The sequence below is a fragment of the Centrocercus urophasianus genome, unplaced genomic scaffold (assembly GCF_019232065.1).
Source record: "Centrocercus urophasianus isolate 14NV4802_14NV808 unplaced genomic scaffold, USGS_Curo_1.0 seq_29, whole genome shotgun sequence".
Classification (NCBI taxonomy): Eukaryota; Metazoa; Chordata; class Aves; order Galliformes; family Phasianidae; genus Centrocercus; species Centrocercus urophasianus.
In genome coordinates, this window is record NW_024884855.1 from 3,653,047 (window position 1) to 3,669,855 (window position 16,809).

Below are 16,809 nucleotides of genomic sequence, written 5' to 3' on the forward strand. Positions count from 1 at the left end.
GGGAGGCGGCCAGCTGACAATTACAGTCTTCGCCCCATCCCCCCCGCGTATCAATAGCTGGGGAAACCCGAGGCGGCCCACCGCCTCACCCCGCCCCACCGTCGATATGGCAAGAGCAACAAAACCGCCCTGCCCTAACCGCGCAGTCGCATCTTCGCCTCAGGCCCTCCGCCGGCGCGCGGACCCAGCGCGAGGAGGCGAGGGGCGGCGAGGGGCGGCGAGGGGCGGTGGCGGGCGGGGCCGCCTCGGGGCCGTGCCTCATGCCAGGGGGAGTGGCGAGGCAGCGCCGAGGCGGCGGGGGAGGGCAGCGCGCCTGCGCCGCGCGGCTGGCAACGTCTGCGCACGAGTCGGTGACGACACGAGCCGTCTGCCGCTTGGCCCCGCCCCCCCGTGACGTAATGCCGGATTGACGTGCGTGGGAACCAGTGCCGTGCAGCGCCGCCGTTCAAACCGGCGGTGCCGGGGCAGGGGCGGCCAATGGCGCTGCGGGGCGGAGTTGAGCGGCTGCGCGTTCCCGGGCGGTTCCGCCGGGCTTTTATTGCGCTCGGGGCGGCGCCGTCGCTTAGTGTGTTTGGAACGGAGGGACGGGCCGGCTGAGCCCGGCGGCATGGGGGTGAGGTAGGGCCGGGCCGGCAAAGGAGGAGGAAGAAAAAGGGGGTAGTGCGGCCGTTCGGCGGAGCCGGGCCTGCGAGGAGGCGGAGAGGTCGCAGAGCCGGCCGGAGGATGGAGGACAAGAAGGAGGAAGGAGAAGCGGAGATCCAGGAGCACGGGCCCGAGCACTGGTTCAGCAAGTGGGAGCGGCAGTGTCTCGCCGAGGCCGAGCAGGAGGAGGCGCTGGCGCCGGAGCTGCAGGACGAGGCGGCGGCGCAGCCCGAGCACAAGCAGCAGAAGCTGTGGCACCTCTTCCAGAACTCGGCCACCGCCGTGGCCCAGCTGTACAAGGGTGAGCGGCTGGGGGGAAGGGGGGGAAAAGGCGGGGGACGGCGGGGCCCGGCCCGGGGGCGGCGGCGGTGCGGTGCCGCTGGGCGGGGTGCGAGCGGGGCCGCGGCCCCACAAAGGGGATGTGGCGGCGGGACGGCCCGGGCAGGGCGAGGAGCGGGCTTCCGGCCTGGAGGCTCCGCGCCCGTCCATGGAGGCGGACGGGAAAACAAAATGGCGTGAGGGCGGCCGAGGAACGTCGCCCTTCGCGGCCGCCGGCGGAAGGCTCGGCCCGGGATGGCGGCGCGGGGAGCCGCCGGGAGAAGCCTGCGGAGCCGCCGCTGCGGGGGGCCGGGCGGGAGGGGGCAGGGCGGCGGGCCGAGCTCTGCGGAGGTGAGCCGCGGGCGGGGCGGGGAGCGGACGGACGGCCGTGCCGGCGGCGGCTGCCGCCCAGCCCGGGGAAGAAGCGCCCACAAAATGGCGAAGTGCGGGGCCGGCCCCATTGTGCGGCGGGGGCTGCGGGCGGGGGCACGGCTCGGCGCTTCCCCGCGCGGCCCCGGGAGTCGCCGCCGTGACCCGAGCCCCCCCAGCGGCCGGCCGCCCTTCCCGGTCCCGCTGCCGAGCCGCCTTCGGGAGGTGGAACAAAATGGCGAAACCTAACATGGCCGTTCGGAGTTAGCGACTCCAAAATAAACAGCGTGTGTCCTTCCCTCCCTGCAGACCGGGTGTGCCAGCAGCCGGGTCTCTCCCTTTGGGTCCCTTTCCAGAACGCGGCCACTGCGGTCACCAACCTCTACAAAGGTAAGGGGCTACTGCCCGTGGCCTTCCCCGCTGAGCCGGGCCCGCTCGGCCTCCTGCCTCGGCTTACTCATAAGCGGGGCCTGCTAATGTCTCTTATTCACCCTGATAAAATCTAACCCGAGACTGCTTCCTGAATCTTGAGAGTTTTCCCTGTGCCCTTTTAGCTGACAGCAGTTGAATCTTTTCTGTTGCCTCATGTCAGTGACTAACAACTTAAAGGCTGTTTTGTTCTGAGACCCTTGAAAGAGGATGTTCTTAGTGTGCCTCTCATGATTCAAGGGAAGAGCGCAAGAGCTTCTACAGGACTTCAGTGTCCTCCATAGCTTTAATTTCGTTGTGTATTAAATGCTGGGATGTCAGTATAATGTGTGTGCGTTTTCACTGAAGAGTAGGTTGGCTTTATTGTTTGCAGAACTCTGCATATAGGTTTAAAAAAAAAAAAACAAAAAACAAACAACTTTGTTCTTGTGCCACTGAGGCGCTTTCAGTGAGCCTTGCAGAAGATTCCCACTTTGTTAAGCACCTCATTGTCATTCACTCTTCATTAGGGTGATGGTAAAACGGTGATCTTAGCCAAAGCTTGTGCTCCTTGTGCTTATGGCTGTTCTGTTGTGCTGTTTGACTCCATCTGTTAAGATCTGTTTCTGGACTCTGGTGTTCCTTAGATTGGTACAAGAGTTCCTTGCTTCAGAAGGGTTGTTCAATACTTGTATGAGCAGAGAATGAATTCAGCCAAGTGTGAATTTGTTATTACTGCCTTCCATTACTAGGAAGAAACTCAAACTTTGGAGTTTCAAACTGCTGTTTTTCTTTAAGTTCTGGAAGTGTTTTTCTTGGTCTGTATAGCATGGCACATGGTATACCCTGGAAGTTTTTCATTTGTCTTGAATTTCCTGGTTTGTGGGATTTGCTAGAGCTTAGCATGTTTCTGCCTCGTTGGGTTTCTGAGGGATGTGGAGGAAGCAATAAGGAAATGTAGATAAATAGGCCTCACTAGCAGTGATCATCTCTCCTGCAGGAAGTGTGTATGACTATTCTGTATGTGTTGTGAGTTGTGTAAAGGGGCAGCCCATCATGTAATGGGCTAATGCCCATCCTGAGAGAGCTGCTCAAACATGGACAGGCTCCATTGTCTCTTGAGCATGGTGCTGGAGGAGCAGCAGGTAGTAAATTGTCTAGAATTATTAGTTTGTTGCAAATGATGTCCTTTCCAATGTCCTTGCTACAGCCTTAATTTTTGCTTAAATTACTTGTGTTATAAGTAATCAAGTTAAATGAGACCTATTTTTCTGCAATAATGTGGTTAAGAGAAGAATATGTAGTTTCTCAGTGATCAGGGAAACTAGAATTAAAATAGCATGCTGTCTTCAGGCAGATATCATGTAATACTTCACAAAGGAGTATCTGAAACTTCTCTTAAACAGAATTAAGTGCTTAGTTACTCAAAACTGCAGTCTTCCTTTCAGTCCTCACTTGATTCCGAGTTGAGTAAGTCCCCTTAAAAGGTAGGAGAATATGCCTAGGATCATCTAGGCCATGGTGTACCTTGCAAGTAAAGAGTCCATTAATGTGAATTTGCCTCGAGTAATAAACAGAAAATTACTCTTTAAAAACCTTCTGTGGCTCCTTCACACATTCAGTAATAGTTATTTCAAAGGAATTCTGACAGAACATTGAAGTGCTAGGTACTGTGAACTAAATGTTACCTACTTTCTCTTGCCCCAGTGGGTTTCTGGTTTGATAACTTCAAGGCATCAAAGCCTTTAATGGGAGCAATGTAAGAAACAGTGTGTAGGGCAGATAGTGTGATTGCATGTATATTAGCATTTTCTTCAAAATAAATTGTGTTATTGTACCATGATCTGAAGAGCATCTGGATTGTGGATTTCTGTTTTCACTTAAGTGAGTGTCTGCTTTGTAAGGGTTTTAGTTATTTTGATGATTTTGTGAGCCCACAGTTTAACTTATTGAAAAATGTAACTTTCTGGTAATATTAGTATTTGTAATTGTGAAATGTAGGCAGCTTGACTGCTTGTGTATCTTCTCAGTCTGACTTTGAACAAAGCAGTTGTAGGTTTTAATGCCTGGTCTTTCCTAGGGTTATGGTGCTTGAAATTTGCCTAGGGTATGTTGACAGTCAGTGGCTGCCTTCATAACTGACCTTAGTTAGCCCTTTGTCAAGTGTTCTTGTATACAAGGAGGGCAGGCTTGTTGATGTAGAGCTGGGCTCTTCATCTCTCAGGGTTTTCTCAAGGTATTTCAGGAAGGGATTAAAGGACTGTTGTCAGCTTCCAGTCTAGCTCTGAGGAGTTTGGATAGCTCTTGCCCTACTGTACTGGAGTCAGAGATGGTATGGAGTTAAAGTGCCTGGAGGAATAATCTGTCAAGTTGCCATTGCTTCAACAGGAATTAGCTTTTGTAGACCTTTCAGTCCTTTGGTTACAAAGCAGCATAAGAAAGTACTATAAAAAAGAGTGCATGAAGGTAATGTTAGCATACTAAACATACTTTGTGTGGTTGTGTGATCCAGTATTTCCTTCCTTGGTAAGTTGTGCTATATTTGAAATGCTGTTATGTGGTAGTTTTTTAGCACTCCTTTATGGGCCATCCAGTGGTGCCTTACAGTAATGTCCAAGATTGGCACTTAAGTGGTTGTTCTTGTGTGTGAGAAATAGGTTAGATGTGTATGTCTCTGTTTATCTGTAAGGCAGTATCTTGGACAGCTGTTCATAAATCTCAACATTATTTTGAGGAAATGGCTTTTATGTTGGACTTCATTAGTAAAGGAAGAATTCAAAAGCAGCTTCTTCTGTCTTTAAGTTTAAAAACAAATCTGGAAGTCAAGTGAATTGAGTTGGAGTGGGTGCTGTTTTAACTTTGAGTGGAGTGAGAGCTAACATGGCAGTGGTTTTCATGGCAAACAAGGTAACATACATGAGTAAAGAAAATGATTTGTCCCATCTGTTCTCTGAAATTTGCTGATAGTACTTCTTCAACTGGTAGCCAAGAACTTGCTGAAGTTTGAGGACAATGTAATACAAGTAAATAAATAGTGCTCGTTAGAAGTGGAGTTAACTGTTGTGCACAGATGACTGATAGCATCAGTGAAGAATAAAACTGTGTTTTGTAGCAGGGATAATAGTAAGTAATACCTATTCAAAGCGTTTGTATATCAAACTTGTAATGGATTCCTAAATGAGGAAGGAAAATCTTAGGTAATGTATTTACAAAAGAAGCCTAACTGAAGGATGTCGGAAATGCTGTTCTAGCTAGGTTCAAAACTATGGCCTCCTGTCAATTTCCTCTATGTGAAATCTGGAGTAAGCTTGTACTCTAAAGAAATGGGAATCTTCTGAAAATTGTGCATCTGCTAGCAGTGAGAAAATGAGTTAGTTCTTTTATGTGGAATTTCCTAACTCTGCTGATGTACTTTAGGAGTGCGTGGAAAGTTGAAGTGTGCTGCTGTTCATTAAGCAAATGCATATCTGCTGATTTAAGTACCTGTCTCAGACTGACCAGCTCAAAGGATGCTTCTGATGTTAATACAGTATGGTCTCAGTGTTCTAGTGCTAACCTCAGGTATAGCAAATAAATGCTATTGCTGAGGAATTTAAATTCTGACTTGTAAAAATGTAGGGGGAGGAAAAGGAACTAATCAACTCCTTTTAATTAATACTTAGATGTAATGACTCATTTTCACTGCTACAGACTAGGTGCTGTATTACAGTAACCTGTAGAAGACACGCTTATTTCTTTTGGCTGAAAGAAAATCATATCAGTGTGTACCATACTATATATTGTTTTGTTCCATCTGTAGTATTTGCTAAGGATACTTTTCTGTCTTCTTGCAGAAAGTGTGGATGCCCATCAGCGAAGCTTTGATGTAGGAATTCAGATTGGCTATCAACGTCGGAACAAGGATGTGTTAGCTTGGGTTAAAAAACGCAGAAGAACTATTCGTAGAGAAGACTTGATCAGCTTCCTATGTGGAAAAGTTCCTCCTCCAAGAAATTCTAGAGCTCCTCCAAGACTGACTGTAGTATCCCCTAACCGAGCTACTTCAACAGAAACTAGCTCATCTGTAGAGACTGATTTGCAACCCTTCCGTGAAGCCATAGCTCTGCATGGTAACAGTAATTTTTCAATACTACTTGGCTAAAACTGGGTGGGGGTTCATGAAGCATGTCTTCCTCTTATGCTTTGGATTTTGGTCACTGATATCTTTGTCATGTACTCAGTGTTCCAGTTGAAGGTGTCTACCTAATTCTCTAAGAGCTTTCTGTATGTGTAAGATTTGCTAGATACTAAAAAGTTGTGTGGTCAAATATGAGTGAGGTGCTTTGTGGAAAGAGTTCATGGCTGCAGAATGTAATGCATCTGAAACTCAAGTATCAACTTAGAGTATTTCTGAAGCATGAAGAGATGATATTTGTATCAATGCTAAAGTAAATACAATTGTTGGGAAGTGATATTACTACACTTGCACCTAGTTAAGTGTTAACTAGTAGTAAGTAACTAACAGATTTATGTGGGGTAGAGGAAGGAATTGACAGTTTGAAACTATATGTCTTAGTGCCCTTGTTTTTTGGTGCGAGGATAATAGTGTGGTATTCTGCTCCAGCAAGTGCATGGAGAGGGATATTGTAGGTTTCCTTCACTGCAGGAGTCCTGTTCAGCTCTGATTCCTAGTTCACTTCTTAAAAATGTACCCCAAGTTGATTCATAGTGGATTTCCTTGCTGTTGTCAATAGTGCTGGTGTAGCTTTTTAAGAGTTACAAATTCTCAGCAGCTAATTCTGCTTTGAACTTTCATTCAACAAGTGAAAAAGAAAATGGTCATGAGGTGAAAAGCAGCTCACCTTTGGATTTTATTATGCCTTGTAAAATTTCTAAAGGGTAGCAGGTACTTTGAGCTAATGAGCTGTTTGTGGAGACTTAAAGATAAAACTGTCTGGAAATATCTGTGAAAAATAAATGAAAACATTACCATATTACTTTTGGTAGGGAATAGGATTTAAGTAGTTAAGTGCATTCCTTAAAATGCAGTCTTTGCCTCTGCTCTGCTGTGGCAGTTTTTCAAGATGAATAAGCCCTGCACTGTTACCAGAATTAGGCTGTCACTTAGACATGTTACTGGCTGCTCTGTTGCCATTTCAATGAACCATACTTACACCTGATCATGTGTTTTGGCAGTTTCCTTCTCATACTGGAAGCTGGCTAGAGAACTCTGTGTACCAGTATTGTTTATTCAGTAGGTTAAGCTGATTTCATGAGGAGGACAGCTGCAGAAGCTGACTCTCATGTAATACAAAATGATAAGCGGACTTAAAAAAACAACAACAACAAAAACAAACAAACAAAAAAAAAAAAACAACCTTCCTTTCTGAAACTACATTTAAACCCTGTGCAGATTGCCTGAAATAAAGGCTTACAAGTCGCTTAAACACAGAGCACTTTCAAGCAGTTAATTGGTGGGTATTCACTGAAGTTATTATAATTGTTTTTTAACCTCTTCTTAGTACAGAGGTTGTTCATGGAAGAGCAAAGGGGAACTTCTGGGTACGTTTGGAATATGAAAGGAATGAGGCTCATGAGCAGAGTAGGAAGTTTGCTCTGATAGTACTGCAGGAAGGACTAGAAATGTGCTCTTCCCCTTAATCAGCTGGTGGGCAGGATTACATGTCAGTCACCTTCTGGATTAGTTTCTTCTGATATCAGTTTCAGTCTGATATGACACATGCTTTTTGTATTCCTCCTTCAGTCACTAGACTTGTGTAGGGCCCCCTGAGTGTTTCTAGGCTAGTGTCTACAATTTGTTGCCTTCCATCTCCTTACCCTTTTCTAACACTGAGGAAGTAGTGATAAAACTATCGTCTCATCTTTGTTCCTGTTTATTGTTGGTCATCTTAGAACTGCTTCAACTTTTTTTAAACTGCAAGTAACTTTTGTTTGTAAATTAATGTAGGGCTGTGTGTCTGCATCTGTGGCAGGCTGCTGAAGTGGTGTGCTACTTCTGGATGTGAGGGAACGTGGTAGTGAGAGCAGCTTCAGCAAGTGTTCAGCACTAAGGCTTTAAGTGAAATTTCTGACCGGTGTGTAAAAGCAGGGTTTTGTGCCAGAAGGCTTTCTGTGGAGTAGAGTATTCCTCTGTCAGTGACATGGATGGGCTGAATCAGAGTTGAGGGCAATACGGAAACTCGCTGCTTAATGTGGTGTCTTTAGTAAAACAGACATGAGTTAAAGTACAGAATAAAGCTCTGAAGCTCCTTTACTGGCATATTGCTGCTGCTCAGAAGGGGATGGCAGTATGACTGAAGACCTAGATCCTTCAATTTGCTGATTGGACTACTATACCAAAGTCTCACTATTTATATTTAAATCTGAGAACTTAGAGAAGAAGCTATATAGTGATGTAGTTAGTTAATACTTCCTGGAAAGCTGTGCACAGCTCTGTGTATTCCTTAAAATAAAACTCTAGAGTATCTGTAATTGAATCTTGAAAACCATATGCTGCATCTGCAAATCTCCCTAAAACTGCAATTTTAAACTTCTTGCCTTTTGATCCTTGTCTGGTGTGTATTAGAACTCAGCAAGGTGATTAAATGGCTTTCTTGATGAAGGCTGGGCATTTTGAACCCCAAACTTAGTTTTGTGGCATTATTCACATCAGGGGTGAACTTGTTCTTTACTCTTCTGTTTTAAAAGCAGAATGATCAAGAAAAGCTGTACTAACTTGGAAGAGTTCCTTTTTTATGGTGATCTTACTTTTGTTACGGCACTTCTGCTGTGTGCATCTGTTACTGAACTCCTTCAGTGTAACTTCTGGGGACCGAAGAAGGAATCTCAGAGAGTAAACTGGCAAGTGAAAATGTTTGCCCTTGATGGCAGCTTTGCATTATTGGTGTGCTGGAGGCCACCATTTGAAATATAATCTCACTTGAAACTAGCTGTTAAGGGCTGTACTCAGCACTTCTTACAATTTGGGAAGTAGTTAAGGTAAAGTATGCTGTCTTACCCTGAAGCTCAAGTGGATTTTTCTTAAAGTGGTGATACTGCATATTCCTGGAAGTAATGAAGATAAAATGCTGCTATTGTTCAACTCCTTAAACCTGAGTTTGTGACTTTCATCTAACCCTAAAAAAAAAAAGCAGTTAGCGTAGGCTTAGGTGCATCTTCATGTGCTTCCTCAGTGTGTATCTGTGAGAAGAGTTTTCAAATAAAGATTAAATTGAACCGATAGCCATGATTTCTAGAAGTTGACCTGTACCAGAGCGCTTTCTGCCTTACTAATAGGTAGGATGCTGTCTGCCTACAAGACTCTTAAGGGGTGCTGGTTGTTCTACGGTCTGGAATGATGCTTTGGTCTTCCAGCATGGGGTTGATGCTCTGTCAGATGTATGCTCAGTGTGGGATCTGTACTCTTTCCCAGAAGCATGGGAGAAAATGTCATGTATTTGAGGCGAGTAGCAGCTCAGCAAGGCAGTAGTGAAAAGCATTGTACTTCAGTGTTCTTACTTAAAATGATGCACTGGTAGGCAAGAGCTCAGTGTAGAAACAGTGGAGTTTTTGCTCGGTAGAGTAAGTGTTGACATGGCATTGATTCAGTCCCTCTGGGCTAAACTCTGACTGCCAGATGGAAATATGTGACTTGACTCAAGGATTCTAAATGTCCATCAGGTTTTGTCTTGTCTTGCCATCTGTTTTGTATTACAAATCAATATTAAAAAAATGGAGAAGGAAGCAACTGATAGATAGAGAGACCATGGGAGAATAGAGTTTAGATGAATCGGATAGGGTTAAATTTGACATAAAGGTTTGTTGGTGTGTTGCTGGAACTTGTTGTGTAGCAGTAATTTGAACAGTGGTGGAGTGACAAGGATTTTTGTGAAGATAACTAATTCTTACTTTGGTCACACTTCAAGTGTGAATATTCCTTCTAATCCTTGCTGATTGAAATGTCTGGAAACAGTAGTTCATACCATGACTATACTGAATAGTGGCTATCCAGTATTTGATAGTTTGATAGTGACCTGAATAACTCATTGGGATCATGGCTGCAGTGCAGGTGAAACAGTTTGTGGTTTATAAAGCTTCAGTTAGGTTAGTGTAAGTAAATGTGTGCTAGAGTTGGCAGTTTTATTTAACCTGAACATTTCATTCTCCATGAAACATTCACGTTTAGCCAAGCATTCTAATGATTAGATAACCTTGGAGAGTAAGTACTTAATTGTAAGCTACCTTCCTAATATCCTCTCTATACTGTAACTTTTACTAATAGCGCTATAGTAAGTGCTCTAAAACACCCTTCAGATAGCAGTAATTTCACAAAAATCAATGTATTTCATAAGAGCTTTGACTGAAAAAATAGTGGTAGTGAGAAAGTAATGAATCCTATAAAACACTTCAGACAGTGCCCTCCAATTTAAGGCATGGCGAAGAGGAGAGCAATGTGTCCTTTCTTAAGGGCTTTTAGACAAAGATCTGCGAAGAGCAGTGGGAGATTTCAGCTGTGATCATGGGGTAATGAAATAGGTGAAAACACTTCAGTAGCCATTGAATCTGTCCTATTCTGTAGACAAAGCTGTGCCTGTGATTAGGTCCTGTTAATCGCAGTACAGAAATGAAGTTGTTAAATGATGTTGCTAATCATGTCATCTTATTGTGTAGTATCTATTACTGTTCACCTAACTGCTTAACTTAAATGCTCTCAGAATACACGAAAAACTTGAACTAATTCTCAGTGAATGGGTTTTCTGAGATTTTCCTCTTGCGTGACAACAGCTTTCCTAGAAGAAGTGAACTGTGGATCATTCATCCTGGAAGATGCTGTTTTCTGGCAGCAGAAAACAGATCTTTTCGATTACATTGCTGATTGTCTTCAGTAACATTGCTTGTGTCAAATGGCAATTCAGTGTTTCAGTATGTCTTGGTGTTTTTTTTTTTTCCTCGTTCTTCTATATTAGTTTGCCTAGTCTTCAATGGATGTAAATGGTTTCATTTGACATTAGATTGCTGTGTAGTGCTATGTAATATGGCAACTGCTAGTAACCAATAAAGAACTGCCACTCCATGGTGAGGCTGTTTGCATACTTAATGATGACCTACAGATACTTAACTGACCTAGTATGAGATGGAAATTTAAACTGCAACTAGAAGTACTCGTTGTGTTGCAATGTCATTGTATTCTGATTTTTGTACCCACTGTTTCAAAGCTAGCCCACTGCCTTTGACACCAGGCTTGACTAAAGTTTATAATCTTCACAGTAGTCTCCAAGAGAGAGGCTGGTTCTGAGTCTAAATCTGTAGTGATTTGGTATTACCTGAATACTGAGAAGAGAATATCTGCCTGAGGCATTGCTTGCCATCCTCTGTTAGGATGCTGCAGTGTAGTAGATACACTTGTTAATTCTGACTTGTGAATCTCTGGCTTCAAACAATGTATGGTATTTGAAAGTCTCTTCAGAATGTAGTTCTTGAGTGATGGCTAAAACATGGTTTCTCACCTGAGAGATCAGTTTTGGCTTTAGAATAGTTTTTCTAAAAAAAAAAAAAAAAAAATACACTGATCACTTGATTCTGAGTTCTACAGAACAACCAATGACTGAAAGTTATGTAAACTGTCAATTGTGGAAGTAACAGTACTGAACCTGTGTGTTCAGAGCAATTATGTTTGGAATTAGTGCTATGGAGAACCATGGGCAAAGTGTCAGTTTGGGTTTGGAAGCGTCAGAAACATTTACCTTCTGTACTGTCAGTTTTGTTTTTGCAGTTGAATTGTACAGGATGAAATGTTCTTTCTAATGCTGTGTCAGTTGAAATTAAACTTCCTGCAATTTTTGAATTGTGCAGTGATTTCTTACCTGCCTAACTTTTAAACATCTGGCTTTTTTTTTTTTTTTCCGCTTGGGTGCTTTACTTTATTTTGTAGATATGAGTCTCATTTTTTAATGACTTCAAATTTAAGCTCAACCTGAATTCTGGGAGTACCAGAACAAAGCTTTTTGGCTGTGGCCTATTTTTTCATTAAAGGGGCTTTTGCTCTTTTTTTTTTTTTTTTTTTTTTCTTCAAATACTTTCTGTCATTTTGGATGAAAAGAATTTTTATGTTGTTAAAACCCTGCAGGATTCTGGTCAGGCTTTAAGCCATGCTTCTAAGTCGTTGGGGACATTCGCTGGGGCTGTGAGCAGAAGGGCTGTGAGCTGCTGTGAGCAGCAGCTTCTAAGGAAGCACAAGCTATTAGTTTTTACTGGACATAGTGCAAAATATTCCATGTAAAGTAGATCTTGTATTACAAGATCAAAGCTTTCAGTGTTATTTCTGCAGTGATGTAGAGTGAATCTGGCTAACCTGTCCTGTCACGACTTGCGTATCAACCTGCCATCACTGCAGATGGCTTTAGAATCTGTTAATTAGTATGAAGTTTTCACTTCTGTTCAGGTTATTAATGAAGTGCTAGGAAGCACAGTGATAGCAGGGAGCCTGTGACGCTGTTTTGGATCAGATCTGCCGGTAGTGAATTTTGGTCAATTGACATGTGGTCTTGCTTTTCTGCTTTAAGTGCTCTGAATACTAACGTGTTGGCTAATAGTGGCAGCCCTCAATTGTTTTTACTTAAATAATTAAATTGGTTGCTTTACAAACCTGTCTGTGATGTGCTGTCATGCTGTAGTTCCCTTCAGAATGTAAGGGGAACTTTTGAAACAAGACTAAGTCAACTTTGCAATTAACTGCATTAGTAGGGAAAGTTTCCTTCTGTGTTGGAAATGGCTTAGGTTGAAGCTGCCACATGGGGTAGACTACCCTTCCTGTGAGTGTTTTCACACTATGACTAGCCTGTCATCTGCTTGTGGAGCAAGCATTTGCCGTAGTGTGCCTCTACAACCTGGTGTATGAACTCGCTCCAAATTTTCTAAGGGGCTCCTCCAACTTCTGTATTCTCTTATAGTAAAAGCTAAGAAGGCATGGCAGAGAGGTGGGAGGGTGTGTCCTGGCCTTCAAGTGAGTGTGCATAGCACAAATAATAGGATGAGGTGCCTGTAACGTATCACTACGTCAGATAAATGTCATCCCTGTACGCACAGGAAGTTGCTTTCTTTGCTGCATGTCCTAAATGTTCTTTCTTTTCTTCCCTTAGGTCTTAGTGGTGCAATGGCTAGTATAAGTGTTCGCTCGAGTACCCCAGGCTCTCCTACTCACGTGAGCAGTGGTTCCAATGCTAGTCGAAGGAGAAACGGACTTCATGATGTTGATTTGAACACTTTCATATCAGAAGAAATGGCACTCCACTTGGACAATGGTGGAACTAGAAAGCGTACCTCAGCCCAGTGTGGCGATGTCATTACAGACTCACCAACTCATAAACGCAACAGAATGATCTAAACTGCATAAATTTCAAACCCACCATGCTGCTTGAAAGCCACTTGATCCTCAGAGTACTATTGAAAAGGAAACGTGAGGCCATCTTCCCATATTCACTGTTTAAGACAAATTCAATAATTGCCATAAAAAATTTTAGGTATTACGTTAGACGCCTCTTGTATCTGCGGCTTTCTTAAACTATATTCTTAGCAGAGGACATCAGATATTGTGTAGTAGCTAGCAAGATCATCATAGGCGAACATGTATCTGTTCCAAGGCTAAAAGTGACCTTACTTGTATTCTTAAAGGGAAAGGAAATTTCAGACGTTTATTTGGTTATAGAATGCTTCTTTTGTCCTTTATTTCCTGCTGTGTTGAGTATTTGCTTAAACAGTATTGCCAGTTTGACTGAAATTGTCTACTACATGACTTGGCATCTTTGTCAAAACTGCAGGCTTCCATTTTTGCAGCACTGTACCATGCACCTAGTTTCTCTATAGTAACAGTGTGCAAGTTATAAATATTGGACTGTACCCTTTTTAGTTTTAAAAGCAGTTGATAATTCTGGTGATTGTGTGATAATGTAAAGAGGTGCTATGATGGTCATGCAATTAATACTTAATATTGAATCAATACAAGGATCTTTATTGGGTTCACTTTGTGTGTTTAGTGCTCTGAAGTAGCAATATAAAACTTCCCCAGTTAACTTCATAGACTTTTGAATCTTCAGTTTGAGGAAATATATGTACTTAATGGTATTATCCTTGTGGTAACAATACACAGTGCAGACTGCACCAGTGCTGACCTAAATTTAGAGGAAGATGTCCTGTAATTGGAAAGTAGGCTTTTCTGTTCAGTATTAGTGAAGGGTAGGCTTTGTGTACACCCATATCCCATTTTACATTTCTTGTGGAGTAATTGCCCATTGCTGGGGAGGGGTGGGAGGAGAGGGGAGTGAGGGGGAGTAGTTGAAGGAAGGGTATTGTCTAACAAGTAAGACTTCTGGTCACAAGTGGGAACTTGGACTAACTTAAGATTCTCTGTGATGCCACCTCCCTCATGGCAGGTGACAGTGCAGGTTCTGTCAAGTGCTAAGAAAATAATTTAAAACTGGAAGTTGATTTTAAAAAGTTCTGGATAAACATGCTGTAAGGATGAATTAAAAAGGATAAATGGCTTTCTTTCTGTGTTGAGCTTACATTCATAGGATCAAACTCTGCCATAAAGTAAGTGTTATCAAAAACTGAAGTAGACATCAAGACTGATCGGCTGCAAATCAGTTTCTGAATGGGGATGGATATATCAATCTCAAAGAACTTCTGTTTTTACATGTAGGTAGGAGTCTTTTTTTTTTTTTTTTTTTTTTGGTGGAAACTGGCTTTTATGGCCTCTGAATCTCTGCCTAAAAATGAATAATACACGAGGAATAAAAAAAAACAAGGAGCTCCAGACCTTCGAGCTGGGAAAGGGTGTTTAGTGAGGTGGTATACGTGCTTAACTGGAAGCATAGACTCATCTTTGATGAAATGCAGCTGTTCTAGATCCACAGTGCTAAATTCTGGTGTCCTACTTAACAGTTATGGCACCTTGAGCTCCATTCGTATACAGCTCTTTAAGACTTCTGCTTATGTGCTTGTAGAGTCAGATCTTTGTATTTCTTGTTACTTGAAGCAGACTTGACTGTAGTCTTGCTTCTTTTTGCCCTGATGTTCTTTCATTGGTGGTTGCTTGATGAGGCAAGACAGTAATTGATATTTAAAAACTTTCAGAATTCAAGTCTCTTAGGAGCAAAACTTCCTTGCTTTGTGGTGCTTCCATCATATTTCTTTACATTGAAGAGCTCTTAAGGATGTCAACGTTTGCACAACACTGTAGCTAGAGGTTCTGTAGTTTATGGGGCAAGTGTAAGAACTGTGCAAAGCAAGATGGTAAGACCTGTTCTAAACTCCCTGCCTGTGTTACATAGCTTAACTTGCACATCACCTGAAGGACTTGGTATACCTTAGTTTCAGTTACTGCTATTAACTATGATTCATAAGACTTATTTTATGTAAAATATTAAAGCTGCATAAAGCTGGTATTCATTTGACTGCATTTTCAACTGAAACTTTTAAGTATCTAAGCATTAGTATTTATTTGGCTTTTGATAGAGGAGTTTCTCTGTCCTAAATGGAGAATCGCAAAATGAAAAGTCACAGGCTGGAATCCTGACCAGGAAAGACACATGTGGAAACCATCATCTGTTTTGTTTATTCATTAACTGGTTTGTACAACTGATATGCTTATGCTCTGCAACTTCTAACACCTTATGTGTAGTAAGGGTAGCAACATACTGATATCAGAGTTCTGCATACAGGGTTTGAACTGTTAACAGTGCTTCTGGTCTAGCCCAAATACACAGAACCTATTCAGATTGTCTCCCCTTCCTTGCAGTTCTATTCTGTTAATGTTCTCAAGCATTACTTCAGTCTGCTACCACTCAAAACTACATTTATTTGGCTTTCTTTGATTTGTGCCATTTTTTCTTTGAGGAGAAAACAGTCTTAAACTAATTGCAGTGATATTTTTGCCTGTACCTTAAATACTTGGCAACGTGTTTTTCTGTTCAGCCCCAACTGTTTCTTTGTTAACCCTTGCTGGAATAATCCAAAATGCACATATTCACCTGGTAAATGGGAGAACAGATTGTCTCGGGAAAACAAGTTAAAGCTCAGTACCTTTTGCTTTGAAGATTATTTCTTGTCAGTGTAGAAAAGTGTAATTCTGAAAAGCAGCATTCTGCTGTTATCCAAACTAGCTCCTGGAGCCAGAAGTAAGTTGATGTTAAAGAAACACTGAACTGAGGACTGTTTAGTTTGATTTTTAAGGAAGTGCTTATTTTTGCTTTCTCTTATGAATCATAGAGTTGACTGGTCTTTTTTCCATGTACATCGAATCTAACATGAATGTGCGGCAAGTTACATACAGTACATCCTGCACTGAAGCTACTGAGCTTGGCTTGCTTATTAATGAAATACGTTTTAAATGTTAAATTTAAAGTTATATTACAATAAAGTAATGCAAAAATGATTTTGGCTGAAACTGAAGTCCTGCAGTTAAACTTATTCTCAAATGTGGTTTACCCAACTGGAGTAATAGAAACTCTAAGTCATAATAAACCTAATAAAAAAAATAAAAAATGTTAAGGCTGCTTTGTAATTATTTTAAATAATACAGTCCATCGATGAGCCCCAAACAGAAGTGTGAGCTACAGGCTTATTTAATTCTGCAGAATGGAATTTGATGGCAGCTGCATTTAGGCTTTTGTCTCCTGCATCACAAGCTGCTGTGCTGCAGGCTGCTGAAAGCCTTAAGAATTGGGGTGTACTGCATGCATTTGTGTGAGATGTTCTATGGAATTCAGCATCACTGAGATCTAGGAAAAGCATCTTAAAATGTGCAGCATACCCTCTTTAGGAGTGGAATTGGTATTGACTTCAGTAGTACAGATTTATCTCTCTAGCCAAAAGACTTTGCACTTGTGTGAAACAAGGTGCTGTAATAACAGGCTTTCCTGCTTTGTGTGGGTGTCCCCAAACCTGCAAATATTTTTTCGCTTATCTTACCAGCAGGCTTTGGAATTTAGCTGCCTTCTCCAATTTCTAACCAGTCAAATGTTATGGTGGTGGTTTGAAAGTATTCTTAAACGACTCCTAATGTAAGTCTTTCAGCTGATAGCCTAGAGCTAGTAA

At 42.5% G+C, this 16,809-nt stretch overlaps 1 protein-coding gene across 1 annotated transcript; it reads left to right on the top strand.

The window, feature by feature from the left end:
• Positions 1-559: 559 nt before the first annotated feature.
• CUNH16orf72 (chromosome unknown C16orf72 homolog) lies at positions 560-16,263 on the top strand. Its single transcript, XM_042827852.1, has 4 exons — positions 560-943; positions 1,639-1,719; positions 5,571-5,846; positions 12,855-16,263. The coding sequence occupies exons 1-4, from the start codon at positions 724-726 to the stop codon at positions 13,097-13,099; spliced, it is 822 nt and encodes a 273-aa protein (XP_042683786.1). The 5' UTR covers positions 560-723; the 3' UTR covers positions 13,100-16,263.
• The last annotated feature ends 546 nt before the right edge of the window (positions 16,264-16,809 follow it).